This window comes from Drosophila bipectinata, chromosome XL (assembly GCF_030179905.1).
Source record: "Drosophila bipectinata strain 14024-0381.07 chromosome XL, DbipHiC1v2, whole genome shotgun sequence".
NCBI classification, from domain to species: Eukaryota; Metazoa; Arthropoda; class Insecta; order Diptera; family Drosophilidae; genus Drosophila; species Drosophila bipectinata.
The window spans coordinates 8,912,543-8,939,844 of NC_091734.1; the positions used below are offsets into that span (position 1 = coordinate 8,912,543).

Sequence of the window (27,302 nt, forward strand, 5' to 3'; positions counted from 1 at the left end):
TTAATCTGCGGGTATTACTTTATAAAATCATAATGTTCAAAATTAATAAACTTAAAACAATTTTTTGAAATTTTGCGCCTTTTAAATAAGTTTTGATTAAGTATTTATTTAAAAATTTAAACGTTTTCCAATACATTTAAAATTAGCTTTTAAGATGCTAGCCAATAACTGAACCTCTAAATGATTTAAAAACCAAGCTTGGCTTAAGTGGCGCCATCTGTTTGTGGTGAAAGCTTTTAGTACCAAGTTTCGTGTGTTGGATTTTAATTTTTAAAATTATTAGCGGTTGCTTAAAGTTAAAAAAAACGTAATCAAATTTTATTGTAATGCATTTTATACCCACTCCTTTTTTTTAACAAAAAAAAAGTCGCTCAATTGAGGAAGTTTTTTTCACTTGCCACTCGGATATGCAAAACTTGCCACAAAACCTGCTCCGAACTATTTTGTCAGCATTTTGCAACTTTTTGTGACTTTCTGCCAGTCAACGACAGTTTTTTGTGGCGTTGACAAGTCCATTAACATTGCCATAGACATTGACGAGCGCGGCTCACCCGATCGATCTATCTAGTCATGACTCATGCCGCCCCCTGCCCCGCCCCCACAGGCAACTGGCCAAGCAACTTGGCCAAATCAAATAAAACCGATTTCTGCATACTCTATTAGAAAAAAAGCACCCACCCAGGGGGAAGGGGTGGTGACCAAATACGAGATCCGCATTCGAAATCGGGTAATAAAATCCCAAGTAACGGCAACTGCACACATACACAGACAACTAGCAACATGCAACATATATGCGACAGTTGCCAACAGTTGCAACAATTACAACATCAGCCATTCTGGTCGCGACTCTCTGGCAACAGTTGCCACTTTTTTGGTTTTTGGTTTTCAGTTGTTTTTTTTTCTTGTAATCCCCAGTCACAAGACTGTGCTGTTGCATGCTACTCGGTGGCACCCACACATAGACTCTGTTACACCCAAAATAAAAAAGGGGGGTGCTGTGGAGGAGGGAGTCGAATAAAGACAGCGACTCCCCCATTCTCCATTCTCCATTTTTCCATTCCAGCTGCAACTCTGCCCCATACCAATTCAGTGGCTGCCCCTTCTCCCGCCCTCCTGCCACGCCTGCGTCAGACAGTTTTCCGTTTTTCTGGTAATACCCTAGAAAATGAAGATTTTAAAAATTATTTATTTGTATTTCTTAAACGTTTTTTAAAAAAATAATTGCAATAAATTGCGAAATTTGTATTCATATCCTAGGTTTTTGACAAACTTTCTCTTAAAAAACGTGAATTTAATTTCCCTTTAAATTAAAAATCATAACATAACACATTTTTAATAAAATGGTAAGTTTTTTATGGTCATTTTTTAAGTTTAATTTTTATCTTTTAATATATAAAAAAAACTAAACACCTTTTTTTGAAAAATTTTGAAAGAAATACTATGTATACATCTAATTTAAAATCTATTTTTATAAAGTTAATTAATATTTTTAAGGGTACCCTATCTATCGGCTTAAAAAAAACTGCAGAGCCTTTTCTTTCTTGTTTTTCTTTTGTTGTTTGTTTTTTTGTTTTTGGCTTTTCTGCCGTGAGTTTTTCGAAATTCGAAACATTAACGGAAAGTCTGTGGAGGTAATTGGACGCGTTTAAGGCGGTGCGTGGCGGGTTCATGGGGCAAGGGTGGCAAGGGGCTATAAACGGAATAATCCTTAAAATTTGATGTAGGCTTGTATGAAAATGTATTTCTTAAGACTAAAGGAGGAACTTGAAATACATTTTTGTTGAAGTTTTCATTTTAAAAATTAATTTAATTGTTTTAAATGTATTTTTTACTTATTTTTTTTTAAAGAAAAGTGTATTAAATGTGAAAATAAAGTGTGTTTTGTGCTTGTGTGTAAAATTCCTTTCAATGGCTTTGAGGTAAAAATTTAAAATTCAAATAATAAATTCCCCTAAAAATCTAGTTTGGAATATCTAATTCCATATCTACGTCAGAACTTTATAAATATTTTAGCAAATCAAAGTGTGAAATAATTTAACGCGATCCATGTCTGGAAACTAGTTTTTGGATTTGATTTGTGAAATTGGTTGATATTTCCGAAAATATGCGATGAGTTCTTAGCCGGAAATAGAATTTGCATTTCTTGTATTTCAACCAGTGATTCAGGTTTTCTTAGGATTATTATAATTTCTTTGAAAAGTTTTTTGGTCGATTGGCAAATAAAAAAAAATAGAAAACATTCGCGTGAAGAAATAAAACTTAAACCTTTGTTCAATCGGCAGACGAATAATGAAAGTCGGTTGTAGTTTCAGTTTTCAGTTCGATGTTTGTTTGATGTTTCTCTGTTTGTTGATTTTTGATTACAAGCGACAAGCAACAACTGCAACAAGTTTTCTAAAATAACACATAAACAAGAGCCAGGCTAATTGGTATCGGAAGGTAAATAAAAATCGAGTCGATAGGCCGAAGATGAGCTGTTTTGGCCGGCTTTTTGTCGGCGCTTTTGGCCTGGTCCACTATTTAATCGATTCCGGCAATTCCGGCGATGGCATTTCGATTGGCCAAGCTATGATTTCTTCGGGGAACTGAACTGAACACAAAATCCAAATCAAGCCATAAATGTTAGCGGGGATGTTGGGAAATCTAAGTGATTGTAAATCGTAAATCGCTCTATGTTTTTTGTTCAGTTATCTTTTCACTTGTTATGCTGACTTTCGGGTTATCCCTAATCGATGTCAATTTCAATTTTCATTTTCATTTTTTTGTCTTTTAGTTATGGCCATCCGCCACTCACCTATTACCGCTTTCATCGCAATTAGATGTGCCCGAAGACGAGCACTTTCTTTCCTCCAATCACTCTCTGCTGTTTTTTTTTCGATCCATACCTCCGAAATAGTGCCCTTCATTTTGGGGCCTTACGTCAGAGCGATCGCATAATTAGTTATCAGTGTGCCCCGCATGCCAAATGCATGCATAACTGGATCCACCGATCCGATCCGAACCGTACCGATACACCGATCCCCTGATCTTTGATCACTTAAGCCCCCACACGCAGAGAAATCGGTGGTTAATGGGATAATTGCCTGATATGGTATCATAGCTAAAGTTGTATCTCGTTTTTAATTAAGTAATTATTATATTAAATTGGTTATGAGGTAAAGATCTCATGTACTATTATTATATATCTTTTAAAACAAGTTTTGATAAGAAAAATGTAATGAAACTATTTAATATTTTTAGATTAAATATGAAAAAGAACCTCTTATAACTTCTTTTATAAGAAATGAAATTTTTAGAGGTTTATACCGTATAGAATAGTCTAAAAATATCTTTCTAATATATAATATATCTGTCTATAAAATAGCTCCACAGAAATATTATTTCTTTAAAAACAAACACCTTCTTAAACCTTTTGCCTTGCTATGAATAAAACATGATCTTTTTCAAAATATCTTACATATCATTAAAGTAATATATTTAAAATTCATATATCTGTGAATAGAAATCTTCAAAAAATACTCCATTTTTTTTAAGTGTACCTAAACAAAACGAAACTGAAACCAAACCGGAACCACTCGAGACACTAAAATACTCTGATGGCATGTGTAGGTGTTGACAAGTAGATCACGAACGCGAATTGGATTGTGAGTTTGATTTCGAGTTTGTTCAGATTTTGGATTCGCATCGTTTCGATGACTCTTACTCACCATCCAATCATTCTGTAGTACGAAAAATCGAACTAATTCTCCAGCAAAAGGTGAATAAAATAAATAAAAACCACTAAAGAAATACCGGATTCGATCTAGTTCAACTAGTTAGTTAGCATATATTGGGCTTTTAACTTAACCTTGACGGCTGTGGCTGTGGCGTTGGTCCGGCCATTAAGCTTGGCCATAAAAAATAGACCAACAGCGTTGTTGGCCATCTAGCTTTTCGGCCACTTGCCAAAAAAAAACTAAAAATTATTTAATGAAGTTGTCCGACAGAGGCTGAGGCGTCGTCACATTTGCCGGCCCATGATCGATAATCAATAATCAGCAATCAATGATCAATGATCTTCGTTTCTGTGGCAATAATGTCAGAGTGTTAAAATGCCAGCCAGCGTTTCGAGAAAGGTGAGCCATCAAAAATGCAGCAAAATAGTAATAAATAAATAAATAAGGTGGGGAAAATGGCCAAGCGATAGGGGGGGGGAGAGCGAGGGATACTCCAATGGGGGCCGGTAGGGAGCTGAAAAAATGTTGTTCACCTTTCAGTCGGGGTCTGTCTGTCACTTGCAGCTCATGTCGTTTATTCGTTTATTTTGTTGCTCTTTTATGTTCACCTGATGGCAGTCGGCAAGGCACACATAAGCTCAGAAAAATAGATCTCATGAAATTGGTTAAAAAATAGAATAGAGGAATTATAATTTTAAGAATTTTATGAAGAAAAAAAATCCTCTTTAATCTCAGAACACTTTTTTATATTTGGTTGAAGACTTTTTGAATATTTAATATTTTGATATACGTGGACCAGTGGACATATTTTTGATATTTCCAATTACGTTTTAAACTATATATTTTATTTATTTGTTCTCTTATTCTTAAAAGAGAGTTAAGAATGTAAATTTTCGTAACTAGTTATATCTTCAGTAGTAACTAGTTATATAACTTAAGTATATGAAGAAATGTCTGATTGATTTTTGGTTTTAATTTCCATATAATTTGTATGTTTTTCCTACAAACTCTAAAGTTTTCTCTCCCATTCCTAAAACCCTCCAATATTATGTTGACCTTTTCCTGGCAAACTTGACCTTTCCATCACACTCTCCCCTTAATCCTTAACATTTCTCTATTTGTGTGCCCGGAGGTGTGCCGGGACAGCTATGCACACACACTTGTATGCAAATGCCAAATGGTTGTTCGTCTCGGTTGCTTCAGGTTTTGAGGCTTTGGCTGACCTCCCGCCCGCCCCCCACGCCGCACCTCATCCTTCCATTTTGGCCGCCCCTTTCGCCGTTCGATCTTTGAATCGTTTTAATGCCAATTTATGTAACTTTCGGGCAGCGCAGTCTCCGACCCCCCAACTTTTTTTTTTTGATCTTCGATTCGAGTTGATTTTGTTTTTTACTCGCTTTTTTTGAATTTTTTCTCTCCTTCAATGTCTGCGTCGACGTCGTGACTCAATTTCAAGTTAAACAGTTTAAAATTAAACAAATTTTCGTAATAAAATAAAAGCCGCAGCCACAACACCCCGCCGGAGCCAAAAAGTACACCAAAGTGGGTCAAAAATGATTACAAAAATAAAAATTAAGACTTAAGACAACTGTATACGAAAACATGATCATAATTTAGGCATTAATATGTGATTGGGATTTTTGTGTATTTGTTCGATATTCTGGTGATTTTTGATGCATAATTTCAATGGCAGGCTGATTGATTAATGGACGGATGGGCGTACTCTCGGATGGAATGATTGAAGGTTGACACTTTAGTCAAGTTTCAGATTAATTAACATAAACAAGCCTCTAATAATTACACATGTTTCTTATATTTTTAAGTAAGGAAATCCCAAAAAACCCACTGATTTTTCAAACCCACTCTATACTGGTGATGATGATGATGTTGCACTCGAGTCATCATCATTATTATGCATTTGAAAAACCAAACCGATACTTAAAACAAAAAGCCATTTATTTCAACCGGAAATCGTTGGAAGGTCAAATGCAAATAAAATAAAAACTTAACGAAGAAACCGTTCAAAGTTCTCGAAATTCATTTAATTGCAGCCTACGTGGAAGCCATTTCTAATACTCATCATAATAATAACCATCTTGATCGGCGGGGCAACATCTTTATTGAAATGTCTCTGCGTGATCATGATTGAAGAAGGCGTTCTTCAAAAGGCCAACACTTGTTTGATTTTTGTTGTTTTTTTTTGTTTTTGTCTGAGGGGTCCATTGAACCTGGCCGGGACACTCCTCAGAACATGGCCAAGAAACCAAAGCCGAAACCGAAAAAAAGTCGCCAAAAGGCATTAAAAATATTTTCATTATCCGCAGCATAAAAGTTATTGTTGTGGTAAATGGAAAATAAAATACAAAACGTAAAAATGGGTAATTTTCGTAGTGCCACTAAAGTACGTGTTCCGATTATGCGAGTGCCCCCCCAAAGGGGGGCGACTGGAGATCGGTGGCAGAAGAAGGTGTTTATGGCTCCATGGGTATGGAGCTCTACGGGTATTTCCTGATTGCTGTGCGAGAGGAGTCGCCTCTCTCCTTACCCCGCCCTGCCACTGCTTGTCTCTTAAGTGCCCCTCCCCTGTGGCACACACAGCTCTTGCATAATAATTGACAGTTATAAATTTTACTTGGCTCAAACATGCGCGCCCAGTCTGAAAAAAGACAGCACTGACAAAATGGAGAAAAAAACGTCACTTGTTATACACTGAGAAAAATTATTTTGGGAGCGATAAAAAGAGACTAAATAAGAATTTTAAGGCTATGGTTTTATGCCTAGTAGTTGGTTTGTAATTTAGATGTCTTATTATTAACCTTTAGACTTTAATTTCTTCAAGAAATAAAAATAAACTTATTTTATTTATACCCGGTAGTTTTAAAAAATATTCTTTATCTTAATATTGCTGAAAAAACGCTTAGGAATCTGTATTCATAATGGATCAGCTATATAGCAGAATTACCAAGAATATGGAAGTTTTATTTGGAAATATGAATTCAATCCATAGATTAATTTCAAATTAATATATTAAAAGCTATCAAAAAGTCTAAAAATCTACATCCTTTAAAAGTGTATCAAACTTAAAAAAAAACCCTATTCTAAAAATAAATATTCTTTTTTTTCCTGAGTGTAGCGACCGTGGAGGATGAGGAGGAGTACTTAATTCTTTTGGCTCTCGTCCAGCTGCTGGACAGTTATCGCCCTCCGTCGAAGTTCACGTAACTCTGCCCGGAGAAAGAGACAGCCCCAAAGCCAAAGAAAGAGAAAGAGATAGAGAAAGAGGGAGAAAGGCCAAGAAAGAGACGGGTGTATAGCCGGGCCTACATGGAAGTCTGTTGTCTTCTGTATTTTTTTTCGGAGTGGCTGATCGGGGGACTTTTTTTTGGATTTTTTTGAATTTAAAGATCTTGGAAACGCCAACGACTGCAGGCCGCATTAACATTCCAAGTTGGCCACTCCTGTTTGGCTTACATCTGTATGCAGATATGGCTCACACACACACACACACATGAAACACTTGAAATGTTGAATAACAGTTGTTGTTTCTGTTTTTTTTTGTCTTTGTTTTTATTACAATTTTATGAGTATTTTTTTTTTGTGTAAAATACATAAAAGTATCGGGTACCCGAAGAGTGTTTTTTTTAACCATCTGAAGACTGAGTCCCTGTGTTGTTTTTTTGGATTCCTTTGAAATGCGTCTCTTTATTTTTGGGCCCAAATTGAATTGGCAAAAAAGCCGAAAGGCTTGAGGCCTTAACGCCCGGAGCGGTATAAAAGCTCCGGTTAATGCTCTTAAAGACTGTGATCTTGGGATTACAACATTAAATTCCATAATCAACGTCTCTTTTATTTTTTGCACTTGAAATTTTGCTGTGTTTTCTCGAAAGTTGAAAGGCTATTATAGTTGGGTTATGGTTTTCTGTTTTCTGTTTTTATAGGATATTAGTTTTAAGATTTTGATATTCAAGGAATTTCCAGAGGAATTAAAAGACTACATTTTAAGGTAAGGCTTTAGGCTTCAGGAAGTATCAGGTATTACATAGTCTTGCCTTATAGGCCTTACCATATTTTTTTTAAAGGAAGTACCGGGCTTTTTTTTTATTGGTACTTCTGATGACTTTTAATAAGAGTCTTCCTTATGAAACCCTTACCTTAAGTTTTCTTAAAGAAACGTCTTTAAACTTATGTCTTTTTGAGAAGAAAAAGTACCGGGTATCTTATAGCCTTGAACCCAACATATATCTGTTAGTTTGTGGCTTATGCAATTACCAAATTGCCCACTCCCTGGCCTTAATCACGACCATTGTAATTACCAACTGCAGTCCAATCATTATATCCCCATCCCCAGTTCCTGTTACTGGCGTCCTTGGGCCACGCCCCTCATCAGCCCATTAGCACTCACCATACCCTGATATTTTTTAACGCACTGACCTCGCGGCACTCCCCACATTGATGCATCCTGTTTCCCCGCAGTAGTGCTACATGATTTAAAAACTTCTTTTTCTTCTTGTCTCTGATTACGAATTGTTTTCATTTTTGCTTGATATTTTTTTGTAGTGGGGAATTTTTTTTATGTCCGCCTCGTGGAATCGCGGCATCCATAGCAATGTGATGGGTAACTTGATCAACGTGACCTCGGACATAGCTTGACTCATTTTATTCTCCTTGTTTCTGTTTTTTTTTTTTGGGATTTTTTCTTCCAAAGACGATCACTTGGAAATTCAATCAGTTTATGCAGCTGCGTACCAAGGCCAACACAAAAATAAGTGCACAAGTGCGAAAAAAAGGAGAGAAGCCTTAATGATATACAGGATCGCTTCCTGGTTCGCTGGCCTTCTCCGGGTCTCTGTTTGCTTATTTGTTTGTCCCTGTTTTGCTTTGCAATTGCCAAATATTTGTCACATAATCCACTAAAAAGATAAATATATATATAAGAGGGAAGTCGTTCCAGTTTACCGATCAATGCTAATTAGAAAATCGATTGATCAATCATTGGCAAAATAAATAAAAACTGAAACCGAAAACCGGGAAAGAAAGAAAGATTTATTAAGGCCATTCATTTCACAATTAAATTCCTTGGCTAATAGCTAATAATAATTAGTTAATGTCTTGTAAAATAATCGTCATTTTTCATAAATTGCCCAGATAGGTTGCCGGCAATGCGTGGAATTTGTAAAATGCCTTTTGCGATTATAACTTGGCAAAAAAAATACAAAATAAAGCTAAAAGCCAAAAAAAAAAGGTGTCAGTTGGACAGACGCAGGTGTGTGTGTGCAATGCCCCACCTTTTTGGCCAACTCTCCACCCGCCCCCCCTCCCTCAATATCTATTCCGACCTGTCTCTCAGCTGGAATTGCATAAATATAAATAAGCAAATGAGCAGCACCAACGGTTAATCAATAAGCCCAAAAGATTGGATAATATTTGCCGGGCAGGGACGGGAGGCTGAGTCTTTGGTCGGATGGATGTTACCACTGAGATAAAAAAAAAAACACCATGAGGTATCAGCCAAGACTTGTCTTGCATATGTTGCGTGCCCTGCTAATTGCAGCCGAAGCGGTTAAAACGGCCAAGACGGCCAAAGCGGTTGAAGCGGCCAACGCGGCGTATGTGTAATGCGGTTAATCAACGATGAACGAACGGCCTTGAGACCAGCTGCCAACCAGTTTCAGCTTATGAAATCAACAGCACTAACTTGGCCCAAACGGGGCGGCGAAGGGGGCTGCTGCCAGGGGGTCTGCTGCCGAGGGGGACGGACATACAGCGAGCGAAAGAGAAAGGTAGAGAGCTAAGCATCCCAAAAAAATGCAAGTGAATGTTACTGCACAAGAAAAATTCAATAAATAGTTTTATGAATGCATTTGATCAATTTCTTTCTAATTTTGATCAAAAATATATAAAGATATCATAAGTAATTTTAAAGAATATAACTATTAACTAATTGAAGCGAATTTAACTAAGAAGAACAAGATAGATTTCAGTTATAAGAGGCTTGGTCTTTAAAACATGAAGATGGACTTATATTAAACAAGTTAAGCCGCCTTTTAGTGGCTTTATGCTAAACTCTCTTATACGAAAAAAAATGGTATATAATTAAACACTATCGGTTAAAATTAAAATATATCACTCAAAATTGTAAAATTTTTCAATAGTTCATTAGTTAAATCTAAGAGTTTCATCCATAACTCAGAGAGCTGTATTAATGTAATATCCAGTACCATTGCTCACATTTTAAAAGGATTTTGGGTAAAAATTTAAATCTTTCATTTAATTACATAAACTGTTTACAATTTTTAAAACACTTTTTAAGACTTAAGTTGAATAATATGCAAAAATAGTTTATTTATTTTTTATATCACCCTTTTCAACTTTTAAGGTTTTCCTATTTAATTATTTAGGCAAAGTATTTTTTTTGTCTGTGATTTTAGCCTTTCATCTCCTTGGCCAAAACTAGTGCAGTTTGGTTTTGGTTACAGTTTAAGCCTGAACTTCCTAGTGGCCGACGCCATTGAAACAACTACAACAAAACCAAAACAGGCAACAACAACATAGCCAGAAGCAGGTGTGAATGATTTAGTGTTAACATGGCCGTAACCAAGCCAAAGCTTAACGGCGGCGCTCCTGTCGATCCGGCCAAGACGTCTATGGTTCTCCGCCAGCTACTACCTCTCTCTTTCCCTCCACCGAATAAAAGCCTGGCCTAAAGCCGAAGCTGTGGTCTGCCTGCAGTTGCTGCCTCTGTCTCTATCTCTGCCTCAGTTGCTGGCTCTGTCGCTGCCGCTGCCTCGGCCAACGTCGACTGAATGGCAACGGCAACGGTTTTCGATGGTTGGAGCGTTCATCATTTTGCCATTTCACGTTCAGCTGGCAGCGAAATCGAAAGTGACTGCTCCCCACACACAAGAAGCCAAGTTAGCAAGTCACCAAGGAGGCCCCCCTTGCATTGTATTTTCAAAAAAAAATATATATATTATTCGAGTTTTTGAACAAAACTGAATCTGCCACAGATCCTGGGCTGTCTCTGTATCTGTGTGTATGTGTGCCTGTTTGTGTGTGTATGTGTTGGCCAGCTGATGTATAAAAAGAGAGCCACCAGCACGAAAAGAAGTTAAAAGCCAGATTCAAGCTCAAGCCTAAAAAAGCCGCAAAGCGGTTGCCGAAAAAGTGCATTATTTTTTTTCAATTTTTTTTTTATTTTTTAGCCACATGGCCACAAACACACACACATGGTCCAGACACAATAGTCACCCTCGTCTCCATCTCTAAAGAAAATAAATTTAAATATTGAATATTTTTTTTTGCCTCCCCCTCCCCCGCCACCTAAAAAAAAAAGTGTCCAACTCGTAAAATAAAAGTGAAAAGTGAAAGTGCAACTCAAAAATGACCAAAGTGAACACAATAACAAACAAAAGCAACAAACAAACAACAAACAAATGTGGCTAATAATAAAAAATTTAAAAAAAAACTTCAAAGTGCATAACAATTAAACAATTTAGTTGAAAATCAATTTCTGTCATTCAATATATATATTTATTTTTATAGCAAGATTTGTACAATTTTTTTAATGTTTTTGTTTTGTTTTCTCGTTGAAGCTGATGCAGGCAAGTTGACTTTCAAAAAGTGTCAATAAAATTTATGTAAAAAAGCAAATAAACGAAAAGTTGATAAAACCGACCAAAGCAACAACAACCATAAGCACACACACACCACATAACAACAACAAGGAGAGCAACTTTAATAAAAAAAAGCCGCCAAAGGAGTCGCAAAAAAAATTAAACACAAATAACATTAAAACAAAATGCTGCTCAAAATGTAAGTAAAAACAAAGGAAAAATATGAAAAAAATTAAAATATATTTATATTTTCAAGTGGGAGGGAAAAAAACTAAGAAATAAACAATGGCTCAAGGTCAAGATTAAAGATTTTGGCAAATTATGCAAATATTAAAGTCTTTTTTTCATGAAAGAGTTTATTAAAATTTATGACAATAGACCTTGGCAATTGTTTCTTGTCTTGAAAAGCCCCATCAAATTTTTATCCTTTTTTTGTAATGAATTTTTCTCCCCCCCAAAAAAAAAAGATTATAGAACAAGTATATTACGTATACGCCGAGTGATCTCGTTTTTGGCCTGCAGCTGTTAACCTTGGTCTTTGGCTTTTCAATCGCATTTCAAGACAGTTTCAGTCAATCAGTGGGCCAATATCCATGAATTATGTCCATTCGAGGCGTGCCAATGAGCCACCTTTTGCAGTTTTTTTTTTGGCCCAAAAGGTCAGGCCGAATGCGATCTCTCTTTTTGGAAAGGTCAACCGGTGTGCCGGAGGAAACGGCGGAAACGAGAGGTGGTGGCAGAAAGAAGAAGTCAACAAACCTTTTGGCAACACACGACGCATCTACTTAACAATGCAAAACTTACTTTACATTTACATGGCTGCTAATATTGTTGTTGTTGGTATTGTTATTGTTATTGTTGTTGTTGCCACAGCTTGATGCTTCACTGCCTCTCGAATACGTCAATGCCCGCCCGAACTCCCCAACATCGAAGTCGAAGTCGAAATTGAAGTTAGAGCCTCAAAAAGCCACTCCACAAAAAAAATACTTTTTTCTCTCCCTTTTTGTTGTTTTTTTGGCCAAAATGAATTGCCAAATTATAATACAAATTGCATGCCACACCCGCTAACTGAAAGCAAAAAGAAACAAATTAACGGCAGCGCTTTGCCAAACTTAGCACTCCCTTTCCATGGGCCTGGAGTTGCAAAAAGTGCATCCACAAGATACAACCTGATCTGACCAAGACAATGGGCCCCCCTATGGGGGCTGAGGATGGTGGCTATGGGTATATTATTCAGTCAGTCAGTCAAACATGTCTAAAGTTACACACATGGGAGTAGCAATCAAAAAATTATGCACTGAGAGAAATAAGGAGATAGGTAGGGAAAGCTAAAAAGGTAATAATTTAAAGCACAAGATGGCTAAAGATTTGAATATTAATATTTGAAACATGGCCTAAAAACCTTAATTTAGTTTCTTCATAATAGTGATACCTAGTATATAATAGTGATATAACATATATTAAGTATCATACACATATGTAGCACAGTACTTTTATATTAAATTAATTAAAAAGAACCGTGTATCATATAGCCTTAAAAGTTATTTACTTTTTTTACTCCAAAAAGTCACTATAAATTGTTCTCTATAAAATTTCTTAAAAAAAGTCTATTTAAATTTTAGTAGCGTCCATAAAACATACAACTCTATCCCGGTCTCCGGGAATCATATAGCCCCAAGTCTGCATCAGCTTCCCCCCCCTCAATGCCAACAATTAGAGTAACAAAATCATCAGTTTGTTAACTCAGTTAGAGTCATTTGGCTGTAGAGTCATGAAAGCCAACCGTTAAATGCCTATTATTGGCAATGAATGTTCAAAATGTGCAGAAGGTGTTTAATGGGTTTCCGAGTCAAGGCGATCGTGGTATCAGTTCGATTCTTGGAATTCAATTCACACGTTCTATGAGTCAGCTTCCACCGATAATTGTCTATGAAATGTGTTGAGTAATCAATTAATATTGCTCCAAATTAACCTAATCAAAGTCCCATCTGACATTCAGCATTCAAGCCAAGAAATATAACTGGCCCGACACCAGTTTGTGAGCCAAAAATTGTGAATGGAAATTGTGCTGAGGTGTGCGCATTGTCACCTCAAGCATGACTTGGCCCAAAGCCCTTGCAATTGCAACTCCAAGCTGCAACATATGAGGGGCATATACATGGCATTATAGCCACATTGCTATGGCAATTTGCACGACGACGATGTGGCCATAATTATAACTTTTCTTGAAGGCAAGACTCGCCGAGAGTCGCAGACTTATGGCCATTGTTGAGCGGTTGCCCGTTTTGGGTCTGTTGCAATTAAAATAAGTTGAAGTTGTCTACCTTTACAGCAGCAACACCAGTCACAACAACAAGGTGTTGCCTGGTTGTTGGTTGTTCGTTCGTTCGTTGTTGGTTGTTTTGTGGCAGTCCCCGAAACTTGTTCGACCGAACCGAGAAGAGAAGTGAACGCAACGCTACTCCAAGCGACTTGCACATAATTCAAAATGTTAAAAGTTATCGTCAAGAGCGCTCTGTCCCCAATATGCACTGCAAAAAATCTAAAGGGGAAAATATTTTTGGTAGAATGAGAACAAGTTTTGATTTTGTAGAAAAAAATCTATTCATCTTAACATTAAACATCAGAAATTGAAACAGTAATAGTAACAATTTTCTAAAAATAATCACATGTATATTTTAGACACTTTTTTGGGGTTTAAGAATTTTTATTAAAATTTCAAATATTACATATTTTCTAAACTATTTTCGCAGGCTAGTTATTCGAATAAAAATAAATTGAATTTGTATGCAAATAAAATAGTAAATCATTGAAAGTTCTATGCCACTTTCTATTTCAATAATAATTACAAGATCCTCGGTTTTAAATTTTAAAAAAATGTTAGCTGTTGTAGAATTTCCGTAGAAGCTTCTAATATTCATATTTATTTTAAAAACATATTAAAACTTCACCAAAATTGCCCAAAATAGGACTGGTTCTCCAGAAAGTAATCATAAATAAGCCCCCAATTGTTCACTCTGTATTAGGCCAAGTCTGGAAGGCAAGAAAAAAAATTAAACCGGAGACTATTGACGGTAACCGGGACCTCCGATCTGGTTTGATCTGGTCTGGAATCGAAATGGGTTAACACCTTTTGTTCGGATAAACCGGTTGGTCGGTCAGTAAATTTGCGATTCCTGGGCTCTAGTTTCCCGATCGATCGTATGGCACTGTATTATATTTTTTTTTCTTTCATATTTTGTATTTTTTCATATACTTTTGCTTTTGTAGTACTTTTGCTTTTGCGGTTTGCCTTGAGCATCGCTTTCATTGCATTGCAATGCGGATTCGCAGAGCCCAATGAACTATTGGTGTTTAGCTATTTATTTTTTTTTCATTTTTGTGTTGTTTTGTTGCCATTTTGCGAATTTTTGCCGTTACCGGCGGAGTTGCACGATCCAAACGGAACGATCCATTCAGCAGTGGCTATACCCACTACTATACCATATAGACATGACCAAATCGCATGCGCAATCGACTTTGCGGAGCTAATGAAATTGTGAAAGGTTTTTCATGCCAGATTAGAGACGCCGCATCGACGGAGATGAGGCGGCTGAAATGGCTGAAAAGTGAGCAGCCATCGAAGCCGAAAGTCACTGGAATCAGCTAAATATATATATATATTTGTATATAGATGTGGTGGAAACACTGAAACCGGCTAGCCGTGATGGCTGATTAAGAGCACGCGCCGATCACGCCGCCGGCTGGTCTTTCCATCAAAGTCACACAAATAAATACCCTCTCGGTTTTTGGTCAGCAATTTATTTTAGTTAATGGCTTAAAGTATTAATACGAATGGTTTAAAAGATTGGTATTAAATGGTACTCCTTAGAACGGATTCAGAGAGGAAAACGAAAGATTCAATAAGATATTTTATTAAGAAATATTGAAATTGGAAATACATACTCAGTACATCTTACTTGCGATAAATATTCTTTATTGGTATTATTCTTTTCAAAATAAATATTCACCAACAATTTGAAATAAATATTTGTAAATATTCATTAATTTAAGCCATATCAAACTATTTAAAAGCCATGATACCCCATGAGAGCCATGAGAGTATGAAATGAAAACTCCAAGCCCGATCCGATTATTAAGTTTTTGGGGGGCTGGGGACTAATTGGGTTAGACTTGGCTGAATGCACTAAGATGGGGCTCTGGATAAACTCGGGCTTCCAAGCTGCCAAGCCTATTTAAGCCGGGCTAAGACACAAATGGGCTTAAAAGAGAGATGTTGTTAATCACAATCACTTTCTTATCAAATGGCAGACTAAATAAGCTTTTACAAAATTAAATTAAAAAGAAATTAAGTTGTGGGAAGTGAGGATTACTGTATCAGATAATTAAAATAATTTTAAGATAAATAATTCCTCTAATTTTAAATAAATTCTAACAAAAATATTGTTTTATTGTTGCAGTTGTCTTTTGGCCTTTTTGGCCACACAAGCGACAGCAGAATCAGCGGATCCTCTGGCCACTTCCGCCAGCGAGAGCCAGTTGAAGCTGGTCGAGGAAAGCCCCGGCGCTCCGGCCATTCCCTTCGAGACCTCCCACAAGAATCCGGATGCGGCGGACGACCGCGAGGAGGGCTTCCACACGGCCCACCGGATCAGCATACGGGCCACGGACCCGGCCGACTACTCGATGAACCTCCTGCCCACCAAGGAGCGTCCCGAGCTGAATCCGGTGCTCAGCGCCCTGATCAACGAGGACGTGATGAAGAGCATCGAGGCCAAGCGTGCCATCGAGGAGGAGGAGTTGGCGGAGGTGCGTCGCGAAGTGGAGGCGGCCGCCCAGGCTGAGCTGGCTCAGAAGCGTGCCGTCACCGATTCTCCCATATCCCCACTGACGACCCTGCCGACGGCTTCCAAGAAGATCGACAGCCTGGACGACGACGTGGTGGTGGATCCGCATGAGGAGTTTGTCAACCAGAACTTTGCCCTGGAGGGAGCCGGCAGCGAGAACAACAAGAAGTCCCGCATTGAGATCAAGAAAGGACCTAACGGCCAGGACTACGAGTACGAGTACGTCTACTACTACGAGGAGGATGATGAGCCGGCCAAGGCCGAGGCAGCTCCTGCCGAGCCCGAGACCCGCGGAAAGACCCGGTACACGAACATCGAGCGCAGCACCACGGCCACGCCCAGCGAGAACAGCCTCCAGAGCGGCAAGGCCAAGGGTCGGTCCTCGGAGACCCCGGAGGACATCGAGGCCGAGCGCCTGCCCATGATCACCCGCTTCCCCAGCCGCGGCAAGAACGTAGACGTGCCCCCCACTCCGGCCCTGGACTCCCTGGAGAACGCCGCCGAGCGCAAGAAGATCAGCGTGAAGCGCCCCAGCCTGGAGCTGGTCGACAGCGAGACTTTCAATACGGACGAGAAGCAGCCCAAGGGAACCCGGAACGCCGACAACGAACTGAAGCCAGTGATTGCCATCGAGAAGGAGCAGGCGGCAGCGGCCGAGGCCGCCCGCAAGAAGCAGGACCAGGAGAAGTCGGCTGAAAGCCCTGCCGCACCCGAGGAGGAGGCCGAGCAGACCACGCCCTCCATGGAGAAGGCCGCCCTCGACTTGTACGCCATCCTCACCAACGAGAACCTCAACAACGAGGAGACCACCGCTATCGCCGACGTGGAGGGAGTCACCACTCTGTCTCCCGACACCGCCAGCACTGACGAGGATGAGAACCTCACCACCCTGATTGATGAGATCTCCTCCAGCAGCACTACCACCACCACGACCACAACCACCACCACCACAACCACCACAGAGGCGCCGACCACCACCACCACGACCACAACCACAGCAGCGCCCTCTCTGTTCGGCGGACGAAGGGCCGGAATCAACGGTCTGGCGGGACGCAACCGCTTCAAGCTGAGGGAAGGAGGAGCCGCCAGCACCACCACCAGCACCACCGAGGCACCAGCCAGTGAACCCACCAAAACAGGACGCAGTAAGATTATTTATAATTTAAAATTAAAACTATAAAATATTAAATTTCATTAATTTTGCAGACCGCTTCTCTCGTCCGTCCATTGGAGGACGCTCTCGTCTGGGCGCTCGTACCACCGCCAGCCCTGAAGCCGCTCCCGCTGCCGCTGAGGAGGAGGTGGTGGCCCCCAAGGAAGTGAAGCCAGTCAGCTCAGGATTTGCGCGTGGCAGACGTGAGTATTTTGAAGATCTTTCTCTCTTGAGGAATTTTAAAAGAAAAGTCTAAAATATTAAAACTAGTTCAAAGTCAAGTAATATTTCCCAACTAAGGCCTTCAAACTAAAAATTTGAATTCCCTTAAAATCATAATTTAAAAGCATTCACTTCCAAGCCTGAAAAATATTGGGAAACTTTAAAAACAAGCCTCTTGAATAATTAATACAATTTTGATAAGCTGTCTATCTGTTTTATTGAAAATTAATCTAAAAGATTGTGTCTCAGTCTTGAGCTACTCAGTGGGTCAAGGTTAAAGTATTTAGCATTTAAATCTCTTACTTTAGTTGCTAATTTTAGGTTTTTTGTCTTTTGAAAGTGAAATGTTAAAGATAGGCCGTCAGTGGCCACAAATTATAATATATTTTAATTTAAATATTTATCTTCAGCACGTAACCGCTTCAACCTGCGCGGCTCCACCACCAGCACCACCGAGCGCCCCAGCGAGGAGGGAGCCCCCGCCGCCGAGGGTGAGGACTCCGCCGCCGGCGCCGCACCATCCACCACCGCCCGCAGCACCCTGCGCAACCGTCCTGGACTGGCCCTGCGCGGACGCAGCCGCACCACCACCACCAAGGCGCCCGCCAGCGAGGGAGCCGAGGAGGGCAGCCCCGCCGCCGCCGGCAACTCCGAGGAAGGCAAGGCCGCTCCCGCTGCCGCCGAGCCCGTGCGCCCATCCCGCTTCAACCTGCATCGCGCCGGTGGCAACAGGCTGCTGCCACGCGGCAAGCTGGGACGCGCCGGAGTGAGCACTGAGGCGCCCAAGGAGGCGGCCACCCCGGAGGACTCCGCCGCCGACAGCACCAGCCACCACAACGACGTCAAGGAGGAAGAGGGCGGCGAGTCCGGCGACAAGGCCGCCGCCGAGGGTGCGGAGGCTGCTGCCGCCCCGTCCGGCCCCGTCTCCGGCCTGAACCGCCTGAAGACCCGGCCACGCCTCAATGCCCTGCACAAGACTGATGCGGCCAAGCCGAAGGCAGCCGCAGCCCCCGCCCCCGCCCCGGCGCCTAGGAAGATCAACCCTCTGCTGGCCAAGCGACGCCTGCACCTGGCCGGCGCTACCTCGACGACAGGTAAGGATGAGCAGGATGCAGTGGTCCCCAGTTAGTCTTCATATTAATATTTTTTTTTTCAAAAAACAGAAGCTCCCGCCGAGGAGGAGCACTCCGGAAGCGACAACTCCGGAGAGCAGCCCGCCAAGGAGGAGGCGGCCGCCAGCGACGAGTCCGCCGCCGGAGAGGCAGCCGGAAAGCAGGAGCAGGACACCACGGAGGCGGCAGAGAGCACCACCAAGCAGCAGGCCCGCGGTCTGGGGCTTCTTGGACAGCGTCGTCGCCTGCCGCTCCGCAAGCCCGGCACAATCCTGTAAAGCGGTCACAGGACGCGCACACACACACACTCAAACACACTCACCGCCATCCGCCCCAACTGAATCCTGAATAGAATACTCCTCACGATTCGCTGCGGCAGCAAAACTCCTAATATATAATTTCTTTCCGGATGGCCCCACAAGCGATAATGTTTTGATATAAATTACGTATGTCCTTAAGTTTCCTCCTTCCTCCTGAATGAATACTTCTTCTCCGCCGCCCGCCGTCCGCCAACCGCCACAGCCGTTAGCTTTTTAACAAATAACACTAATTAAAGTAACTGTTAGTGCGGATATACTATATACTAAAAATATATATATGTAAGCTATCCCCCCATCAGCCAGGAGATAATAAGAAAGTCACCAAAATAGGAAACTCAAACTGAAACTGAAACGGAAACGGAAGCGGAAATGGAGCGGAGGAGATCCAAGCCACTCGTAGATCACTAAGCACTTAAGACCCAGCTATATATATATATATACTCTATATAAATATGTATATTCAGAGATTCACATCTCCTGGTATATACATATGTGTATCCTTGCCTCTATATACCTGTTCCCCGATTTCTGAATGGCGCTTTGAAGCGCTGCCGTGTATAGCAGATACATTTATTATTATATTTTTTTTCTGAGATACAATTATAAACAACAAACACAAAAACGACAAAAAAAGATAAAACAAAAAACGACTTTTAATTATATATTGAATAAAAACGAAAAGATAAAATTAAACAATGTCTTGTGAGTTAATTTCTTTTGAAGATCGCCACAAAGTAGGCTATGAAAATGTAAGTAAAATCTTTAAGAGATATCTTTTAGGTTAAAATTATAAAACCTTATATATCTTATATCTTACCTATACCAATTTTGATCAAAAAACTCTTAAGAATCTCGTAACCCCAACCTTGAATCCAATTATTTGTTTGTTTTCTTCCAACTATCTATGTAACTTTCCCAAACTGGCCAAACATTGACTCAACGCGAGTCGAGTTCTGTATTCGAGTTATTCAAACAGATGCTCGAACGGTGTCAAGACATTGAACCGATTAACCGATAAAGTTATAGCACTATAAACATGTCTATGTATTCCACCCACTTCTGATATAAAAACGAGGGAACTATCTCATGGAGAGTTTAGATCGAAAGCAGGCAGCATTATGTGGAGTCGTTGGATTATTTTCACAGCCATTTCCTGGGCGATTTTTGTGAACTCCCCGGCGGAGAGTAAAAACCAAACCTCAGATGTTCTCTTAGAGGAAGGCAACAAGCAATTGAACCTCATCCTGCAAGCCATCAACGAACTGGAGCAACAGAAATGGATTCAAAAAGCGGGAAGCTCACAGAACTCGAATCAGAATCAGAATCCAAAACAGAGACCTAACAGCAAGCGATTGAGGTGGAATCGAAAACCAATCCAGCCAGATCCGGAGGAGTACGACGAGGTGGAGAGTCGTGGAATTGGGGGTTACTCTTCCTCGTATTCGGATCAAGGAAATCCCACTTATCTTGATGTTGGAAACTTTTCCCCAACTCCAGCTCCATGGTGGTTTAATTAGTTTGCATTAGCGGATTACAGTGTATATAATACTTCAATTTTTTTTTTTAGAATAATACATCTCTTTAAGGCCTAGATTTAATAAAAAAATAGATTCGTTTATTTGTAACCATGGCGTATACGTAATATGCAGAAAAATCACCTACATGGCTTCTAAAATAATAACGTATATGCCTGCTACAACCATTTAAAAAGTGTTCTTTAAAGAATAACTGAAATAAAAATTTAATTCATTAATGTTAAATGTAAATAAAACTAACATTTTTTTTTTAATATTTACATACTTCTCTTGACAAAAAGTTGTAAGTTTCAAAACCAATTTTCACACCTTATCTCGGCCATCCTGAGCTTTGACTTCAAGCCCCAAGACAGCTACCAAGTGGATTAGCTTTTATATAACTTTTGGGCCATAATTCGAGCAAGTTAGAGCCCCAACCCCCTTTTGTGGGCCTGGCTTTTGTGGCTCAATTTGTTTGCTTTGATTCAACGCGATCGAATTGGATCGTAAAGTGAAATGTTAGCATTGATTGATTGATGGATGCATTGGGTATCGGTTGGGGGCTTTGAGGGTCACTTTGAAAAAAAGGGCGTGTGCTGGGTCACTCAGTCATTCGGACAGTTGCCTACTTTTTATTGCCAAATTGGCAAATTTTTAAGCAATTTTTACTACCTCTTAGAAAGGGAATATTGGAAAGAAAGTAATATTGGATAGTTTTTCCAAAAAAATATAAGATACACTTTTAATGAGTTTCCTTTAATGAGTTGCTTCAGAGATTTTTTTATTTTTCTTATAAATAAATAATTACTATTACAGGTAATCAACTAGTCCATCAGTTGGAAAGACCCTTTCCTTCCTGCTCACTATCCAATTGAATTTGGTAATTCGAGCACATTCATTGCGAGTCTATCTATACTTTAGGAGCAAAATCATTGTTAGCCTTGACACCGGGGCGTATGCGTAATCGAATAGCCAAAGCGGAACTCTTGGCTTACGGTTTCGAATTTCATTCCTACACTTATTTCCGATTAGCAGTTGGCCAACTATATAATGCCAATTGCTGCCAACTGAGTGCACTTTTCGGCTGTCGTCAAATGGAAGGAAGGAAGCAGAGCGTGGCCGTTGCAAGGCCGATCGTTTAGTTAGTTGGCTTAAAACAACACAGAGAAACAGCCAAAGCCAAGAAGCCAAAAAGCAAATATCCAAATAAGTAGTGGTATGAAAAAAAAAATAAAAAAAATGGTAATAAGAACTACCCATCCAACACCGCACCCCACTTAGAACCACGATTAGCAGCAGTTGTTCAAACAGAAATTTACTGGCTGGCTGGTTCAGCTTCAGTTGATAATTAAATATATTGTGGCCGGTGCTGTGGTCTTTTCTTTTATGGCCAACATTTTTAATTGGTCAAGACAAAGGCACAGTTTTTATGCATAATTAGAGGCTTGAAATTTTGGCTTTCAGCACAGTCCTTCACATTGCCGAAATGGCTAATTACGATTAGTAATAAAAATTAGTAAAGAAAGCTAAATCGAATGGGAGTGGAAGTTCAGATACACTTTTGCTTTAAAATTATACACTTTATAAGTTCTGTGGGGGTAAACTAGTTATACCCTTTGAAAGTATATCCAACCCACAGGTGGTTATAAAAATATTTCTAAAACTGGCGTAACTTTTCATCACGATGAGCAATCGAAGCTTAACCTTGAAAGAGTTCAGCCACCAATACCATATTTAAGGCCCTTCTAATTTTAATTATAGTATCACCCATTAGGTCTATGAAAAATCCCCTTTAATAAGGCCTTACTGTACAAAGTCATCCAGCTTCCTAGAAGAGCTGTTTCCAAAAATGAAACCCCAGTAACCGGACCGGAGGCGGACTTGGAGGAAGCCAGATGTAGTAGCTTGGCCACTGAGATTTAAATAGTATTTAATTGATAACTAATTGCAGCGAGTCGAGTGCCAAATCTCGACAGTGAACGAAACGGCTGTGACGTTTTCAATGTTGCAACTTTTTAGCCAGTTAATTGGCATACCACATCGATACCCCATGGTGGCAAGAGTAACCAGAAAAAAGAGCAAACTTTTCACCAGGAAATCAATAGAAAATTGAAAAAAACGCACAAAACACGCAACTCCGCCACGCACATCTCAATCAAGTAAATGATCGATTAAATTTTCAATTTTCATTTAAATTATTTTAACGATTAACGTTTCGAGTCGTGGTCGTGCCAGAAAACCAAGAAAAACTCTGTTAAAAAATACTTAGCACTTTTCACTTTAGTTACTAATTTTACTAACAAATGTGGGAAAAAAAGTGACCCACTTGGTGGCTAAGACAAAAACCAGGCCACCATTCTAGCCTATAAAATGTGCGACGTTGGCTTTCGATTCTTCAGATCACTTTCTCTACTCGTTCAGTCTTCAAGTCATAAAAAATATGAAACTTCAGGGGCATCTTCTTTTTCTGATGCTTGTTTTTGCAGCCTTCGCATCCGTTGTAAGTGCAAAGTCCTTAGAGGAGGATACCGCGGCGGAGAATACTTCGGAAGACAATACCACGAACGAGAATACCTCCGAGAGGAATAGATGGGAAGAGAATACTACGATTCAGTATAGCGGGGAAGGGAATACCACGGAAGATAATACTACGAACAGGAATACCACAAAATGGAGTGCCAGGAACGTGACTACTTCGCAAGGTAATACCAGAAACGAGACAAATACGCAAGGGTATACCACAGATGGGTATACTACCGAAGGGTTTACCACGGAAGGGATTACTACGAACAAGAATATGACAAAAACTAGTACCAGGAACGAGGATACCAGCAAAGAGGACACCTCAGACGAGGATAGCAAGGAAGATGAACCCCTCGACGACTACTGGTCCCAAGAAGAGGCTGTGATCGACCCAGCTGCCGTACAAACTCCAGTAGATTACCTAGATGTGGCAGACTTTACCCCAGCGGCTTCTCCATGGTGGTGGAATTAAGGACCCTTTTTTTCTAAAATATTTATAAAAAATTTTATTTATTTCCAACTTTTTTTTTATAGGCTTAAGACCAGTTTCATATAATTCCTAGAATACGATATTTAAAGTCCCAATTTAATAAACCCACTCGTACCATTTCACTTATTTAAACATCAAAGAAAATAAGTGATAAAATCAAGTCTATAATTATTAGCCACTTTTCTGTTTACCTTTCATAATTGAAACAGAAAACTTGGTTGTTGTGACTGCTGGTTTTATTTATTACACGTTTCACCCGCGGATACACTGAGCGGAACTGGAGCTGTCAAGCGGTGAACATGGGTTGTCTGGCTAATTTACTAATCTCTAAATCAGTTCAATCGTCTTTGGCCGCTCACCGCTAATGGAAGTGTTCGTCATGCGACGATCTGGCGATTATTAATCGATTATAGTCCGATTATCACATTGGGCATCTTAAAGAGTCATACGAAATACAGCTTACGCTGTCTTAAGATAAACCGATGTCTTTCATAAATTTTGAGCGCAACCAGCTGATTTATCCACTCGGCTAAGCGATCTCTAATCCCCCCCTCAGACCCGATCACATTGTAACATTTTTGACTACTGACTTTTCCTCTTGCGTGACAAGAGCACTGAATTTGTAGGAAAATTATGCTCCAGGCAGTGCAATAGACAAGGCACTGGGAGAAATGCTCTACTTTTTATATAAATGGGGGAATAAAATTAAGAGGGTGAGGAAGTAGTACCGGATATCATACAGTCTTACAAGAGATACTATTTTTTTAAAGAAAATATTCGATGAAGGAATACGAAGGTATATCTTAAAAGTAAGTAACCAATTCTGTTAAAAGAATAAATCAGAGAAGTTATAGGTACCATACTTACATACATACATCTAAATCTCTCGAGGGCTTGAAATATTCCTCCAATCTATTTAACAATTAATACCCCCAGGTAAAATTTTCCAAAGTGCATCTGTTAAGTGCAATTGGGGACAGTTGTGATGGGTGCATGCGAGCAGGAAATCCATATAGCTTGTCTGATTTTGACCAAAACAAATAAATCCAGCTGGTAGACGGGACGGCTCGACGGTCAGGGCCATGGACATTGAACTTGAAAACGCAGCCAACAAACAAAATCGAACGGAAAATGTTTTCGGCTAAGGTTATGGGGGATATTGGATAGAAAAGTAGTTGGGCGACTGGTTTGCCATTGGCCGGGCCAAAACAAAAAGGCCCGGCCCGATCGAATCGTCTACCTCCCGAATGGATGATGAAAATCAAAAAGAGTTGGCGGCCACTTGCCATAAATGAAAAATAAAATGATTAAAAACAAAAAGAAAAAATAAAATAAAAAATAAAACAAAAAGTGTAAACACGAGCTGGTAATGTCATTAGAGTTTGTTTCATTTTCCGCCCAAAGATTCAAGTTGTTGCTGCTGTTAATGTTGCTACGGCTACTGCTAATGTTGCAAATTGCATAAGTGGCATAAGTTGGCAACGTTCGGCAATTATGTCAAAGAGTGCGGATCCGTTTCGTTTCGCTTCGTTCCGTAGCAACTTTTGGCCACTTAGCCATTTGATAATGTTGTTTTGTATCGTGTCGCGACGGTGGTGGTGGTGGTGGTGGCGTAGAAAACCAAAAAATAAAACCGGATTCAATTATTGGGAAAAGCGTTCCGTTGAACGTCGCATTTTTAATGCAACCATGCCACATGCATTGTGATGCGTATAAATCATCCGCGGCCGCTCTAGGCTCTCGACAACAAAACAAATAAACAAGACACGGCATCCCACAACAAAACCGAAAACAAGTCAATTCGATTTAAATGATAGGTTCAACGGCTGGCGATTGGCGATCGCATCATTAATTGCCTCTGAGTAGTGAGTTATGCAACTAGCAACATCAACATCAACACCAACAGGCTGCAGCCTGCAACCTGCAACCTGCAACAGCAGCAACATACGCAGCTTGCAACGCACAATTAATTAATAAAACGCACTGGTTATTTTTTTAAGTATCTCTCCTTATGGTCCGACCAACTGTGCGTAATAAATTAAGCATTAGTCGTATGTAATTATGTAGAGCATATTGCGAATTGTGCGTGTTTGTCAAGCTATTTATTTTGGTTTTGATTTATTTTATTAATTTTTGGCTGGCTTTCAGTAGGCGGGGTTTGAGAATGCGGTCAAGGGTTTCGATTTCTTACTCTTAAGTGGTCTAAATATCATAAAATATATTTTTATTTCTTGAAATATGTGAAAGCTTAAGTTTTTTTATTTAATCATTTTTACAATCTAATTCGAATACTTCCCCTTAGAAAAAAAATTCTTATACAGCTACATCTTAATTGTCACATATTTCATTTCTTAAAATGATTTTTTATAAAACCACCTAATAAAAAATGCTTCCTAATTTGCAATAGAATTTTTTGCTTTACTTAGTGAGTGGGTCTAGCCATTTGAGATTAATGCAATCCACTCTATCAGCGGAGGTCGTAGAACACATCAAAACTAAATGAAAACTTTGAGCCCCTTGGCGCCAAAACAAAAACCTCTCCTTCCCCTTCTTGGTGGGTTTTTTATTATGCGTGGTTAGTTTTTTAAGCCACCTGCATTGGGCCAAGCGTTATGCGAATGCATTTGAATTTCTGCAGTTTCCAGCTTGCGGCGATGGCCATTAGAGCATTACCAGAAAAAAAACCCATTTAGGGCGCCCTAAAAGCCGAAACGACTGCGAGGACCACAAGTGCCGGCAGTGGCATGTGTGCTTCCTGATTTTCAAACATGTGTTTCTCTACTAACTGATGTAATTTCTGGCTTTTGAAAGGGAATCCGGCCAACACGTGCCTCTAAATCTTGGATTTGTAATTAAACCCAAAAAAAAAAAATCAAATGGCTGACCCTGGGATTGTGAATCATCGATGACGCCCTGTCCAGCCCCAAAAAAAACCTGAGCAATTCAATAAAAGAATAGATAGTATAAATATAGTATGAAATTAAATATTTTACTTGATACACCATAAAGTAAAGTTTATTTATTTAAGTTGATATTTTATTAAAATGATGAGCTTATTTTTGAACAGTTTATTAGTTTATTAGTTTTCTATATTATTATAGATTTGATTTACATTTCTTATTGTATATTATTTTAATAAAATTAATCTCTAAAATAATGTAATCTTTTATAGTCTTTAGCTAATTTTTTAAGCCTAACCCTTAGCTTTTCAAAAGCTTGCCTCTCCCTTAATAGTTTCTTTGAACAAATTACAATTTTTTTAAGCTCATTGCAATTATTAAATAAACTTTAATTTTTCCTACTGACAAGGCACTATTTTAAGATTATTTAAAGCGAAAAAAACCCCATACCCTTTCCAAAAATTTAAAAAAAAAAAAAATTTGGCAAACCCAATCAAAGTGGCAACAGCGAAAGGTTCAGTGGTTCAATGGTTGAGGGTTGCGAGCTCAACCTGTGTGCTTTAAACGGAATTAAAAAGACCGCTAAACATGCGTGAAAATCAATCATGGAACACTCAAAATCCCCAGCCAACCACGCACAATCGCACCAAATTATAATGATCGCTGGAAAAAAATAGAAACCACCCGAAAACCACCCGATATCCACCCGAAGTGCTGGTGGCTATGCTATTATTTTTGTGGTGGTTTTCAAACCCGAAGAGGCTGGGACCACGCGTTGGCGCCTTCGGTTTTGGTTTCGGTTTCGGTTTCTTTTCGCTTGGCCCCCGCCTTCGGAGCAGACAAGCCTCATATAAAACCTGGCCAACTTATTATGGCCAACAGTCGTTAGCGC

General features: G+C 39.6%; 2 protein-coding genes across 3 annotated transcripts; both read left to right on the top strand.

The window, feature by feature from the left end:
* The first annotated feature begins 10,531 nt into the window (after nucleotides 1-10,531).
* On the top strand, nucleotides 10,532-19,636 carry LOC108119676 (nascent polypeptide-associated complex subunit alpha, muscle-specific form). 2 transcript variants are annotated; one of them, XM_070280146.1, is made up of 6 exons: nucleotides 10,532-10,627; nucleotides 11,309-11,528; nucleotides 15,790-17,321; nucleotides 17,383-17,532; nucleotides 17,962-18,645; nucleotides 18,715-19,636. In XM_070280146.1, the coding sequence occupies exons 2-6, from the start codon at nucleotides 11,515-11,517 to the stop codon at nucleotides 18,939-18,941; spliced, it is 2,607 nt and encodes an 868-aa protein (XP_070136247.1). In that variant the 5' UTR covers nucleotides 10,532-10,627; nucleotides 11,309-11,514; the 3' UTR covers nucleotides 18,942-19,636. The 2 variants fall into 2 exon arrangements, with proteins under 2 accessions (XP_070136247.1, XP_043065972.1); XM_043210037.2 differs by having other exon boundaries at nucleotides 10,554-10,661.
* Nucleotides 19,637-20,101: 465 nt separating this feature from the next.
* On the top strand, nucleotides 20,102-23,492 carry LOC108119678 (knob-associated histidine-rich protein). The gene is made up of 2 exons (XM_017232962.3): nucleotides 20,102-20,408; nucleotides 22,984-23,492. Exons 1-2 carry the CDS (start codon nucleotides 20,102-20,104, stop codon nucleotides 23,490-23,492), a joined length of 816 nt encoding a protein of 271 aa, XP_017088451.3.
* Nucleotides 23,493-27,302: the final 3,810 nt, after the last annotated feature.